At 46.9% G+C, this 13,812-nt stretch overlaps 1 protein-coding gene across 4 annotated transcripts in view; it reads right to left on the bottom strand.

Moving 5' to 3' along the window:
• The window catches only part of HECTD4 (HECT domain E3 ubiquitin protein ligase 4), a 547,332-nt gene that overhangs the window by 349,999 nt on the left and 183,521 nt on the right, over positions 1-13,812 (bottom strand). For all 4 annotated transcript variants that reach the window (XM_063964358.1, XM_063964361.1, XM_063964359.1 and 1 more), the window contains exons 12-13: positions 8,069-8,301; positions 7,105-7,250 (exon numbers count right to left, since the gene is read on the bottom strand). In XM_063964358.1, the coding sequence (XP_063820428.1) occupies positions 7,105-7,250; positions 8,069-8,301 (379 nt within the window). The remainder of the gene's footprint in view (positions 1-7,104; positions 7,251-8,068; positions 8,302-13,812) is intronic.

Genomic DNA, 13,812 nt, shown 5'->3' with positions numbered 1-13,812 from the left:
TTCCAGAATTTCCTGTCAACACAGGAACTACTATTGGTTGATTGATGTGAAATGATGACACTACCTTTGGTAAGAAAGTGGAATTCGTCCGAAGTTCCGCTCTGTCATCATGAAACACCAAATACGGTGGCTTGCATGACAAGGCACCCAAATCTGAAACACGCCTTGCCGAAGCTAAGGCTAGTAGAAAAATTGTTTTCCAAGTGAGAAACCTAATATCCACTTGTTGTAAGGGTTCAATATATGAAGACTGTAAGAAATCTAAAACCAGATTCAAGTCCCATGGCGCTGTAGGTGGAATGAATGGAGGCTGTACTCTGAGGACTCCTTGCAGAAAAGTGTGTACCGATGGCAATAGAGCCAATCGTCTTTGAAAGTAAATTGACAACGCAGATATCTGCACCTTTAGTGTAGATAAACGCAGTCCTCCATCTAACCCTGTCTGTAGAAATAACAAAAGACGGGATAACTTGAAAGATGAAGTCGGAAACTTCCGATCTTCACACCAAGCTATATAGACACGCCAAATTCTGTAATAATGAGCTGCCGTAACCGGCTTCCTAGCTCGTAACATGGTTGGTATAACCGATTCTGGAATGCCCTCTCTTCTTAAGAGGGCGGTCTCAACAGCCACCCCGTCAAACGCAGCCGCGCTAAATCGGGGTAAAGGAACGGACCCTGTTGTAACAGGTCCGGACGTAGTGGGAGCGGCCAAGGATCGTCTGCGAGTAGTCCGCGGAGATCAGAGAACCAAGCTCTCCGAGGCCAATGAGGCACCACTAGTATTACTGTGACGGACTCTCTTTTGATCCGTTTTAGCAACAGAGGGAGTAGCGGAAACGGTGGAAACAGATACAAGAGGCTGTACGGCCACGCGATGGTGAGAGCATCCACCGCCACTGCCTTTGGATCTCGCTTTCTGGACACATACTGGGGCATTTGGTGATTGTGGCGATATGCCATCAGGTCCACTTGAGGGTAACCCCACCTCTGGACCAACATGTGAAACACTTCTGGATTTAATGCCCATTCTCCTGGATGAAAATCCCGACGGCTGAGATAATCCGCCTCCCAGTTGTCCACTCCCGGAATGAACACTGCCGACAATATCACTTGATGATATCCGACCCAATTGAGGATTCGAGCTACTTCCCGCATTGCAATGCGGCTTCTCGTTCCTCCTTGTTTGTTGATGTATGCGACCGCCGTCGCATTGTCTGACTGCACCTGAACAGTCTGAGACCGAAGCATGTGCACTACTTGTCGTAGCGCATTGTAAATTGCCCGGAGTTCCAGGACATTTATAGACAGCAATCTTTCGTGATCCGCCCAGAGACCCTGGAGCTGACAATTTTGAACTACAGCTCCCCAACCTCTAAGACTCGCGTCCGTCGTTAGAATTATCCAATTCCAGGCGCCGAACCGTTTCCCTGCGGTTAGATTGTGTACTTTGAGCCACCAGAGTAGAGACACTCTGGCCCGTGGTGACAACCTCACCCTGTGGTGAATCTGCAGATGCGAGCCCGACCACTGTGCGAGCACATCCAGTTGAAAAGGACGTGAGTGAAATCTCCCGAACTGAAGCGATTCGAAAGCCGCCACCATTGTGCCTAAGAGGTGAATGCACAAATGTACCGAGACTATGCGTAGCTTGAGCACTAAATGTACCAGATGACGAATGACCTGTACTTTCTGTTCTGGTAGGTAAATTCTTGGATTTACCGTATCGAGAATCATACCTAGGAATTGAAGTCGTTGAGATGGAATCAGATGTGATTTCTTGAAGTTGACAATCCAACCGTGCTGAACCAGTACATTGTACGTTAGCAACGCATGTTGGAGGAGCATCTGGTGAGACGGAGCCTTGATGAGCAAATCGTCCAAGTACGGAACTATCATCACTCCTAGGGATCTGAGATGAGCTATCATCACAGACATCACCTTGGTGAATACCCGAGGCGCTGACGAGAGGCCAAACGGTAGAGCCTGAAACTGATAATGGTTCTGCCGTATTGCAAACCGCAAGAACCTCTGATGAGGTAGCCAAATCGGAATGTGTAAGTACGCATCCTTGAGATCCAGTGCAATCATTAATTCCTGTGGCTCTAAACCTGCAATTACTGACTGCAGAGATTCCATCTTGAATCTGTAGTAAGAAACGTACTGATTGAGACCCTTTAAGTTCAATATTGGCCTGACCGAGCCATCCGGCTTTGGTACCACAAACAGACTGGAATAATAACCCTGACCTTGTTGGTGTACAGGGACCGGAATCAAAACTGCTGCATCCAGTAGAGACTGAATGGCAATTTGCAGAACCGCCCTCTTGTCGTCCGACACAGGCAATCCTGTCTTGAAAAACCGCAGTGGCGGGAGACATTCAAACTCTTTTTTGTAACCTTTTAACACTAAATTGCGGATCCACCCATCTGTGGACGTCTGGAGCCACGCCAACTGGAACGTCTGAAGGTGTGCTCCCACAATTGGAGATCCGAGATGGGCTGGGAGCCCGTCATGCCACTGGCTTGTTAGTGACCTTAGCGTCCTGACGACTGGTGTTGGTTTGTTGGAAACCACGTCCTCGACCTCGTCTACCAGGCGTGGCTGTTCCTCTGCCACGCCCGCGAAAGGACTGAGGTCTAAAGGATTTGAACGCAGGTCCAGAGTATCTCCGTCTAGGTACTGTTGGAGGCAATGGTAAGAAAACAGACTTTCCTCCAGTGGCCTCAGAAATCCATTTGTCCAATTCAGGACCAAACAACTTTTCGCCACCGTAAGGTAACGCCTCTATACCTTTTTTGACCTCCGCTTGCCAAGACCGCAGCCAGAGTGCTCGTCGTGCTGTAACTAGCGAGGATGAAAGGCGACAAGTGAGCTGACAGACGTCAGTAGAAGCTGTACATAGATAATCAGCAGCTTCCCAGATTTGATCAGCGAGAAGTATAAGGTGATCGTCACTTAGGGCAGACTTGAGTTCTGTTATCCATACCATTAACGCCTTAGTTATCCAAATGCCAACCAACCCAGGTCTAAGCAACACTCCTGCTGCTGTATACATGGACTTTAGCAAAGCTTCTATTTTGCGGTCCTAAGGGTCTTTAAGTGTAGTAGCAGTTGGTACTGGTATGGTTAATTTCTTTGTAAGTTTAGACACAGACGAATCCACCAATGGCGGATTCTCCCATGTAGCTGTCACAGACTCTGGAAACGGGTAACTAGACTTAAATCTGCGAGGTATAGAAAACCGTTTATCCGGATTCTTTCGTGTTTCTAGTAACATCTTATTAAGAGATTCCGAAACAGGAAAACACATTGGAGTTCTCTGTCGTTTAGTAAAGACGACCTCATCACTTGTCAGAGGCTCCTCAGTTTCTGTAAACTTCAGAGACTGACGCACCGCTCTGATGAGATTATCAATGCCCAGGCTGTCAAAATCGTCACTATCTGACTGCTGGTCTACTTCGCCCTCCTCACCGTCATCTTGCGCAAAGAGGTCTGGCATAGAATCGTCAGAATGCAACATAGCAGAAACTTGTAAATCATAAGACAAATAAAATTTCTCCCTTTTACCCAAAGTGGACTTGGACTTTTGGCAAGGATGAGACCCCTCCGGTACTACTAGCGGTCTCACCCTAGACTCAGATCTTGCCGCTTCCCGCTCTTGTCGAGCGGCGCCGATTCTGATTGCAATCCAGCCATAACCTGTGTTAGCATAGCCCATGGAGTGTCCGGGGATGAAACCGGCTTTGTAACCGGAGTCAAACTTGTATTCGTAGCAGAATCCACAAAACATACTGTACATGTGGTAGATCCATCCGGCAACACACTCTTACAGACATGGCAGTGAAACTGCTTTTTTGTTTTTGCTGGTGCCTTACTCATTATGCAGACAGACAACACAAAATACAAAGACAGACAACTTGCACGACTCAGTAAAATTGTACTAAGGTGTCTCTATATATATTTATATCTGGCCAAGTGCAGTGCTGGCGCTATATGAAATCTGATCTGAAATTCCCACTAACACCCCTGCGCCTTCTGTGGAGTAGAGATGTAGTGCAGGAACGTCTGGAATCACAACAGGAAGAAACAAGAAGCATGGTTAAAATGGCCCCCCCATGCTTACAGTATAAAACAAAGTGCAGATTATAACTTCCCAAACAGATATAATCAGTGAATATCCTGTTAAAAAAGGCTTAATAGCCTCTCTATCTAATAACCCATGCAGCTTTCTGCTGCTGCTATGAGCACACTCTCCCCCCTTGTGTGTGTGCTCCCCCCTTCCCTCCGTACTCCGTGTACCACCATCTATTACACGGCGCCGGGTATTACCTGCGGGGAGCTGAGGTAGAGGGAGCTGGGGAGTGGTAGCGGGAGCCGGGGAGCGCACTGCATAGAGCCGTGGAGTGGCGGCTATGCATGGTGTATGCGGCCGGCGCGGCTCTGTGAGCGGCGGGAGGCAGCACAGCGGCGGTGACCAGGTAGCGCCGGCGGGCCATCACATAGCGGCGGTTCCTGGAAGCGGCGACGCTACAAACAACAGTGTCCCCACACAGCGGGGCGGCAGCGTGAGCTGACCGCCCCGTCCCCAACATACCTGGACACCTTGTAGTGAGGGCTATGATGGGGCTTCTTCTGCAAGCTCCGTTCCAGCTTATCCTGCAGGTAGTCCTGCACGTGGCTGTGAGGGAGCTCTTTTTAGAGAGGCCCGACACGCCAGTAGCTGCTTGTAAGCAGCTTCCACTATCCCGGACCCACGCCTATTGGAAGGGGGGAAGGGATGTGGAAAATGTTGTAAAAAGAAAAATCTAAAATAAAAATATTCAAAAAGTAGTGTGGATAACTCCACAAGCCTTGTTGCTAATATGAGCACAGAAAAAACACTGAGGTACTCTGGGATATGGAGGGGAGGAGAGTTCTAAATTTAACTATTCAGTGCCTTGTTCCTATGGAAGCCGTCCATATCCCAAGAGTACTCCAGTGACCCCTAGTGGATGAAAAAGAAATTGAGAATGGGTTTGTTGTACTGCAAACCTTAAGTATGCCTGGTGTGGCAGACAAATTGGAATGTGTAAGTACGCATCCTTGAATTCCTGTGGATCTAAACCGCCAATCAATAACCGCAGCGATTCCATCTTGAATCTGTAGTAAGTGAGGTACTGATTGAACCCCTTTAGGTTCAATATTGGTCTGACCGAGCTGTCCAGCTGTGGTATTACAAAAAGATTGGAATAATAACCTTGACCTTGTTGGTGTACTGGAACCTGAATCAAAACTGCTGAATCTACAAGAGACTGCATAGCGGTCTGCAGAACTGCCTTCTTGTCTCCTGACACAAGCAGACCTGTCTTGAAAAAACGCTTTGGTGGTAGACAATCGAACTCTATTTTGTAACCTTTGCACACTAAATTGCATATCCACCCATCTGTGGATTTCTGAAACTATGCCAATCAAAATGTTTGAAGGCATGCTCCCACAACTGAAGATCTGAGATGCCACTGGTTTGTCAGCTGGCTTTGTTTCTTGACGGCGGTTAGTGGTTTGCTGAAAACCACGTCCTCTACCACATCTGCTGTGTACAGCTGTTTCTCAAGCACGGCCTCGAAAGGACTGAGGTCTAAAAGATCTGAACGCTAGTCCAGAGTACTGGTGTGGGAAATGGGAGGAACACAGATTCTTCTCCAGTAGCCTGCGAAATCCACTTGTCCAATTCAATAACATATCACCAGTATAAGGCAACGCCTCTATTCTTCATTTCGACTCAGCTTTGACCTGTCAAGATCGCAACCAAAGTGCCCGAAGGGCTGCAATAATAGAGGCAGAAATCCGAGAACTGACTTGTCCAACATCCATAGATGCTGTAGCCAAATACTCAGCCGATAGACAGCACACTGCCATGGGCACCTCCCCTGTTGTACTGGGGCCTCCAATATCTTTACCCACACCGCCTATCACTCAACTAAACAGCGGCAGCGTGAGCTGACCATCCACTTACATAGCGGCGGGCTTGGGCAGAGCGGTGGAGCAGGGCAGCGTTACTGTGGCATCTCCCCCACACACGGAGCGCTTACATAGCGGTGGGGCTGGGGAGAGTGGTGATGCAGGGCAGCATTACAGTGGCATCTCCTCCACATACGGAGCGCTACATAGCAGCAGGGCTGGAGAGAGTGGCGGCAGCACACGCTGAACGCTCGCTCTTACCTTCTGCCAGGTTTGTATGCTCTGACGGGGCTTCTTATCAAGCACCGTCCTGCTCCTTCTAAGCTGAACTCAGCTTAAGCTGATTAAGGTCTATGACAGGGCTTCTCTCCAAGCGCCGACAAGCCTTGCTGCTTGTAGCAGCACACACAGTCAAGGAACCCAACTTCTTAGTAAGCTGGGAACGGGCTGTGGTTAAAAAATAAAAAAAGTTTTAAACAGAAAGTCTGGAGCTGTTCCAGAACGTGTCTTCCCTGTGGAGGCACAAAAAACACTGAGGCATCTTGGGAGTATGGAGGGTGAGGAGGGTTACTAATTGAAATATTTAAATGTGCCTGTCCCTGCTAACGCCCCGTCCATATCCCAAGAGTACTCCAGTGGCCCCTAGTGGATGAAAAAGAAACTTATGGTTTTTTATTTTTATTTTTTATTTTTTACAGGCTACATGATAGATCGCATGGAAAAAAAAAATGCCCTTTTTCCCGAAAACACACAGGTTCAGTGAAACCTGTGTGTTTTCGTGAGAAACAGCCCCATTTTCGCATAAAAACGGGGCTGTTTCCGTGGATTTGGTTTCGCCTGCCTGAGGCAGGTGAATCAAAATTCCTAATAAGTCGCTTCTTGAGCCGGCTTATCAGGGCTAACTAGATAGCCCCAGGCGGGACAATTAGCCATGGTAAATTACCAGGGCTAATAGTATAGTTCCCTTAGTCTCTCCGCTAGTATTTTTTCATAGAATGAAAAAATTGGAAACGTCATACGGAACAATATTATTACACTTACTGCATCAATGCTATGTAAAGAAACTTATTCTAAATGTAGGCTGTGAAAACATGCAATGCTACCTAGTACATTTCACATAAAGGAATAACATTGGGTTATTTTCACATAGTTGCAGAAGTTTACCTAATAGCCAAGCAGACCTCCTTCTGTATTTCAGGGCAGATTTGGTCCTTTGGTGCCATAAGCAACTGCCACAGTAGCAATCCAGCCCTACGGATGGTCTCTCTGTTCTTCTCAGTTTGGGGGTTAAGGAAAAATTTGAATACCACCTGCAAACACAGCACAGTTCAGTTAAGATAAATATCATTTGCCTTAATTGTTGTATGATAGTCAACAAAGTACTGTAGAATTAATAAAATATAACGAATAGAAATCTTAATCCATGTGTGATAACATATTAGCTGACAGTGCACAATAATTTAGCAATGGATAAAAAGAAGGTCTAGTCTAAATGGAATATGGACCTGGTTTGGCACCAGACCTATAGATAAACAAATGTCTACAATGAGCAACAAAAAACACGTAGCACAGATCTGTTCTACATAAGGACCTTTCTAATAACAAAGACATGTTTTGCTACATTTCAGCAAACACATAAAAAGGATTTATTTTCTGAAAATATTAAGGGAATACAGTACACAAATATTTCTGTACTAAGAGATTCTATGTAGTTTATATGTTGGCGCTAATAAAAAGCTTGTACAGAACTTTCTATGTTACAGACATTTGACCCTCTCACAAATAAAAAAAAACCAGCTTGGGGAACAGCCTAGTGGCAGGTACAACATGTGACAGCTTCTGGATGGGATAAAATGATTGGGAGAGCAGTCACACCTGCATAGATATCTTAATGGTGGTGGAGGCATGAGTATTAAAGCAGCGCTACAACATCTGTATGGGTTTTGCAATAAAAGAATTTACTGTATAAGAAGTTATAGATCAACCTTCATAAATTACTGGTGAAAATTTTCTAACGGAAGGGATAAAGCTCTACTGGCTGTACATACAGTACCTACTTTGTGAGAGATTTTTTACAGACACATGGATAGATTCCTAGCAACTAAATTGAACAAGAGATGTTCAGTACCTGAAACACCACAAGGATACAGCGGATGATACATTTATCCCCATTGACCATGGCTTTCTCCATGATGTCACATATGCTGCTCAGATGGTGCGATTCAATTGGATGCTGTTTGCCCAGGAAGGTTGTGATGGGTAAGCTGTTGCTGTTAGCCAGGAGATTGAGCTGGTGAATACACATTGCACCCACATGATGAAGTAATTGGTTTATAACCTCATTGGTGGTTACAGCCTCCCCTGGAGAAAATGAAGAATATATGACATAATATAATACTAGTTTAAATGGTTTGTGTATATATGAATTTGTTGCACATTCTGTTCTGGAAGGTGGCCATACACAACAGAAGTGGGCTCCATAACAGAGCAATTTATTGCAGAGTATAGTCAATCATCTGTCTCTATTGGCCATCAATGAAAATCTTTTTTCTCCACACATTTACAGATTATAGTGAATCTCCTGAATGACATTTTAAACACAATGTAAATGTAGGGCAGAACAAGCATAAGCAAGCAAAAAAGGAAGCTCCACCACTGTAAAAAAAACCAAAAAAAACATACTACTACTACTAATAATAATAATATATTGTAACCAGCACTTCCAGCAGGATGCAGTTAATTTACCGGCTGTTGGGATCTCGGCATTCAGGATACAGATACCGGACAGTTGGGAAAAATGCTGGCGGTCGGAATACAGAGTGAAGCCCTATTTTCCCACTTGGTCCACGCCACCATTCGAAGGGAAAACCGGGCCCGAAGCATGGCAAGCACTGCGAGTGTAAACAGCACACGAGGGCACTCACAGTTGGGATTCCGGCTGTCGGGATTCCGCCGTCGGTCTCCTAAATGCCCAGATCACGATAGCCAGCATTTCATACCAGATCCCTTCCAGCCTAGGGCTGGTTTCCCCAAATTTAGGGGAAAATCAAACATGGGAAGCAGCCTAATTTTAGGATAACCAGCAATATGCTTTACCGGCCAGGGCAGGTGGAACCATAGAAGAAAAACCATCAAGGGGGGGGGGGGGGGGGGGAGGTGATAGGGACTTGATTCCAACTAGCCCAGTGGTACTTGGGAGTCTATAAAAACAAGCATCCACTCCACCACCCCTTCCTGCTTCCCAAGGTATACCCAGCCCTAGGCCTCTTCCCGCAACAATTATGACTAAAATTGATGTGGAATCTCCAGAATCCCTATGGAAGTAAAAGTTTAACAAAAAGAGTATTAAAGAGGTGTCTCATGGTATGTATCTTCTTAAATTCTTTTAAGTGTAATAATGTGTGTTTTATGTATATGTGTGTGTGGTGGGGGAACTGTGAGTATTTTTTACGGTTTTCCCCTTGTGCAATACAGGTGACAGTTGCCCTAGGTGTCAGGACATGCTGGCACTTCTGACTGCCCATGTGACAGCATGCCCTAGCAGCTATTTCAGCAACCAGGTCATGCTGGTAGCTATAATACGCCAAGGAAAAAGGGAAATATTTCTAACTTTCATTACTATTATCCGGCACCTATGCCATCACGTGTGCTGGAAGAGTCCTAATGTTTTTGGCACTAGGAACGGGTATAACATAGAAGGGGGTCTCCCCCCCCCGGTAACACTTAAGAATTAAGCCCTGATACCAGCTGACCTAGAGCTAATCATGGTGGGTCGGTTTCACCGGTATCCGGTCTTTAGGTCGACAACACTTAGGTCGTCCACTATTGGTCGACATGCATTAGGTGACATGGTCACTAGGTCAATATGGCAAAGATCGACATGAGTTATTAAAAAAAAATAAGATTTTACTTACCGGTAAATCTATTTCTCGTAGTCCGTAGTGGATGCTGGGGACTCCGTAAGGACCATGGGGAATAGACGGGCTCCTTAGGAGACAGGACACTCTAAGAAAGAATTAGGACTACTGGTGTGCACTGGCTCCTCCCTCTATGCCCCTCCTCCAGACCTCAGTTAAGGAAACTGTGCCCGGAAGAGCTGACATTACAAGGAAAGGATTTTGGAATCCAGGGTAAGACTCATACCAGCCACACCGTATAACTCGTGATAAACTTACCCAGTTAACAGTATGAACAACAACAGAGCATCAGACCAACCTGATGCAACCATAACATAACCCTTATGTAAGCAATAACTATATACAAGCATTGCAGAAGAAGTCCGCACTTGGGACGGGCGCCCAGCATCCACTACGGACTACGAGAAATAGATTTACCGGTAAGTAAAATCTTATTTTCTCGAACGTCCTAGTGGATGCTGGGGACTCCGTAAGGACCATGGGGATTATACCAAAGCTCCCAAACGGGCGGGAGAGTGCGGATGACTCTGCAGCACCGAATGAGCAAACACAAGGCCCTCCTCAGCCAGGGTATCAAACTTGTAGAATTTTGCAAGTGTGTTTGAACCCGACCAAGTAGCTGCTCGGCAAAGCTGTAATGCCGAGACCCCTCGGGCAGCCGCCCAAGAAGAGCCCACCTCCCTTGTGGAATGGGCTTTTACTGATTTTGGAGGCGGCAATCCAGCCGCAGAATGAGCCTGCTGAATTGTGCTACAGATCCAGCGAGCAATAGTTTGCTTTGAAGCCGGAGCACCCAGCTTGTTGGATGCATACAGGATAAACAGCGACTCAGTTTTCCTGACTCCAGCCGTTCTGGCTACATAAACCTTCAAAGCCCTGACTACCTCTAGTAACTTGGCATCCTCCAAGTCACGAGTAGCCGCAGGCACCCCAATAGGTTGGTTCAAATGAAAAGATGACACCACTTTTGGCAGAAATTGCGGACGAGTCCGTAATTCTGCCCTGTCCATATGGAAAACCAGATAGGGGCTTTTATGTGACAAAGCCGCCAATTCTGACACACGCCTAGCCAAAGCTAAGGCCAATAGCATGACCACCTTCCACGTGAGATATTTTAACTCCACGGTTTTAAGTGGCTCAAACCAGTGTGATTTCAGGAAACTCAACACCACGTTAAGATCCCATGGTGCCATTGGTGGCACAAAAGGGGCTGAATATGCAGCAAATATTTACGAACTGAATATTTACAAACGTCTGAACTTCAGGAAGAGAAGCCAGTTCCTTTTGAAAGAAAATGGATAGGGCTGAAATCTGGACCTTAATGGACCCCAATTTTAAGCCCAAAGTCACTCCCGACTGTAGGAAGTGAAGGAAACGGCCCAGCTGGAATTCCTCTGTAGGGGCATTCCTGGCCTCACACCAAGCAACATATTTTCGCCCTATACGGTGATAATGCTTAGCCGTCACGTCCTTCTTACCCTTTATTAGCGTAGGAATAACCTCATCCGGAATGCCTTTTTCTGCTAAGATCCGGCGTTCAACCGCCATGCATTCAAACGCAGCCGCGGTAAATCTTGGAACAGACAGGGCCCCTGTTACAACAGATCCTGTCTGAGAGGCAGAGGCCATGGGTCCTCTGTGAGCATTTCTTGCAGTTCCGGATACCAAGTCCTTCTTGGCCAATCCGGAACAATGAGTATTGTTCTCACTCCTCTTTTCCTTACGATTCTCAGCACCTTGGGTATGAGAGGAAGAGGAGGAAACACATAAACCGACTGGAACACCCACGGTGTCACTAGTGCGTCCACAGCTATCGCCTGAGGGTTTCTTGACCTGGCGCAATACATTTGTAGCTTTTTGTTGAGGCGGGATGCCATCATGTCCACCTGTGGCAGTTCCCAACGACTCGTAATCTGTGTGAAAACTTCTTGATGAAGTCCCCACTCTCCCGGGTGGAGGTTGTGCCTGCTGAGGAAGTCTGCTTCCCAGTTGTCCACTCCCGGAATGAACACTGCTGACAGTGCTTTTACGTGATTCTCTGCCCCGCGAAGAATTCTGGTGGCTTCCGCCATCGCCACCCTGCTCCTTGTGCCGCCTTGGCGGTTTACATGAGCCACCGCGGTGATGTTGTCTGCCTGAATCAGCACCGGTTGGTTGCGAAGCAGAGGCTCCGCTTGACTTAGGGCGTTGTATATGGCCCTTAGTTCCAGGATATTGATTTGCCGACAAGTCTCCTGACTTGACCACAGACCCTGGAAATTTCTTCCCTGCGTGACTGCCCCCCACCCTCGGAGGCTTGCATCCGTGGTCACCAGGACCCAGTCCTGAATGCCGGACCTGCGACCCTCGATAAGGTGAGCACTCTGCAGCCACCACAGAAGAGACACCCTGGCCTTGGGGGATAGGGTGATCAGCCGCTGCATCTGAAGATGCGATCCGGACCACCTGTCCAACAGATCCCACTGAAAGGTCCTCGCATGGAACCTGCCGAAGGGAATGGCTTCGTATGACGCCACCATCCTTCCCAGGACTCACGTGCATTGATGCACCGACACCTGTTTTGGTTTTAAGAGGCCTCTGACGAGAGTCACAAGCTCCTGAGCCTTCTCCGCCGGGAGAAAAACCTTCTTCTGGTCTGTGTCCAGAATCATGCCCAGGAAGGGCAAACGCGTCGTAGGAATCAGCTGCGACTTTGGAATATTCAGAATCCAGCCGTGCTGTTGCAACACTTCCCGAGAGTGTGCTACGCTGATCAGCAACTGCTCTCTGGACCTCGCCTTTATGATATCGTCCAAGTATGGGATAATTGTGACTCCTTGCTTTCGCAGAAGCACCATCATTTCTGCCATTACCTTGGTAAATATTCTCGGTGACGTGGACAGACCAAACGGCAACGTCTGGAATGGGTAATGACAATCCTGTACCACAAATCTGAGGTACGCCTGATGCGGTGGATAAATGGGGACATGAAGGTATGCATCCTTTATGTCCAGAGACACCATAAAATCCCCCCCTTCCAGGCTTGCGATGACCGCTCTGAGCGATTCCATCTTGAACTTGAACCTTTTCCGGTATATGTTCAGGGATTTTAAATTCAATATGGGTCTGACCGACCCGTCCGGTTTCGGTACTAAAAACATGGTCGAATAATAACCCTTTCCTTGTTGAAGGAGGGGAACCTTGACCACCACCTGCTGAAGATACAATTTGTGAATTGCAGTTAACACTGTTTCCCTCTCGTGGGGGGAAGCCGGCAGGGCCGTCGGTGAGGGGGCATCTTCTCAAAGTCCAGCTTGCATCCCTGAGACATAATATCTATTGCCCAGGGATCTAACAGGGAGTGAACCCACTTGTGGCTGAACTTACGTAGGCGTGCCCCCACCGGGCTTAGCTCCGCCTGTGGAGCCCCAGCGACATGAGGTGGATTTTTGTAGAGGGCGGGGAGGACTTCTGCTCCTGGGACCTAGCTGTGTTGTGCAGCTTCTTTCCTCTGCCCCCGCCTCTGGCAAGAAAGGACGCACCTCGGACTTTCTTGTTTCTTTGCTCGAAAGGCTGCATTTGATAATGTCGTGCTTTCCTAGGCTGTGCAGGAATATAGGGCAAAATATCAGAATTACCAGCTATAGCTGTGGAGACCAGGTCCGTGAACCCTTCTCCACACAATCCTCAGCCTTCCATATGCCTCTTAAGTCGGCATCAACTGTCCATTGCATATTCTACAGGACACGTCAAACAGAAATCGACATAGCTTTGTCTCTAGGACCCAGCATACTCATGTCTCTTTGGGCATGTTTTATATATATATATATATATATATATATATATAAATCTCTTAAGACAGCATCTTTTTAATATATATATATATATATATATATATATACACACACACACATCTCTATATATACATATATCTATATATATCTACATACTAGGGTCTCAATCTCTGCTGATAAGG

The sequence above is a fragment of the Pseudophryne corroboree genome, chromosome 1 (assembly GCF_028390025.1).
Source record: "Pseudophryne corroboree isolate aPseCor3 chromosome 1, aPseCor3.hap2, whole genome shotgun sequence".
Classification (NCBI taxonomy): domain Eukaryota; kingdom Metazoa; phylum Chordata; class Amphibia; order Anura; family Myobatrachidae; genus Pseudophryne; species Pseudophryne corroboree.
The sequence above is the reverse complement of the archived record's forward strand: the minus strand, read 5'-3'. Positions and strand labels throughout refer to the sequence as shown.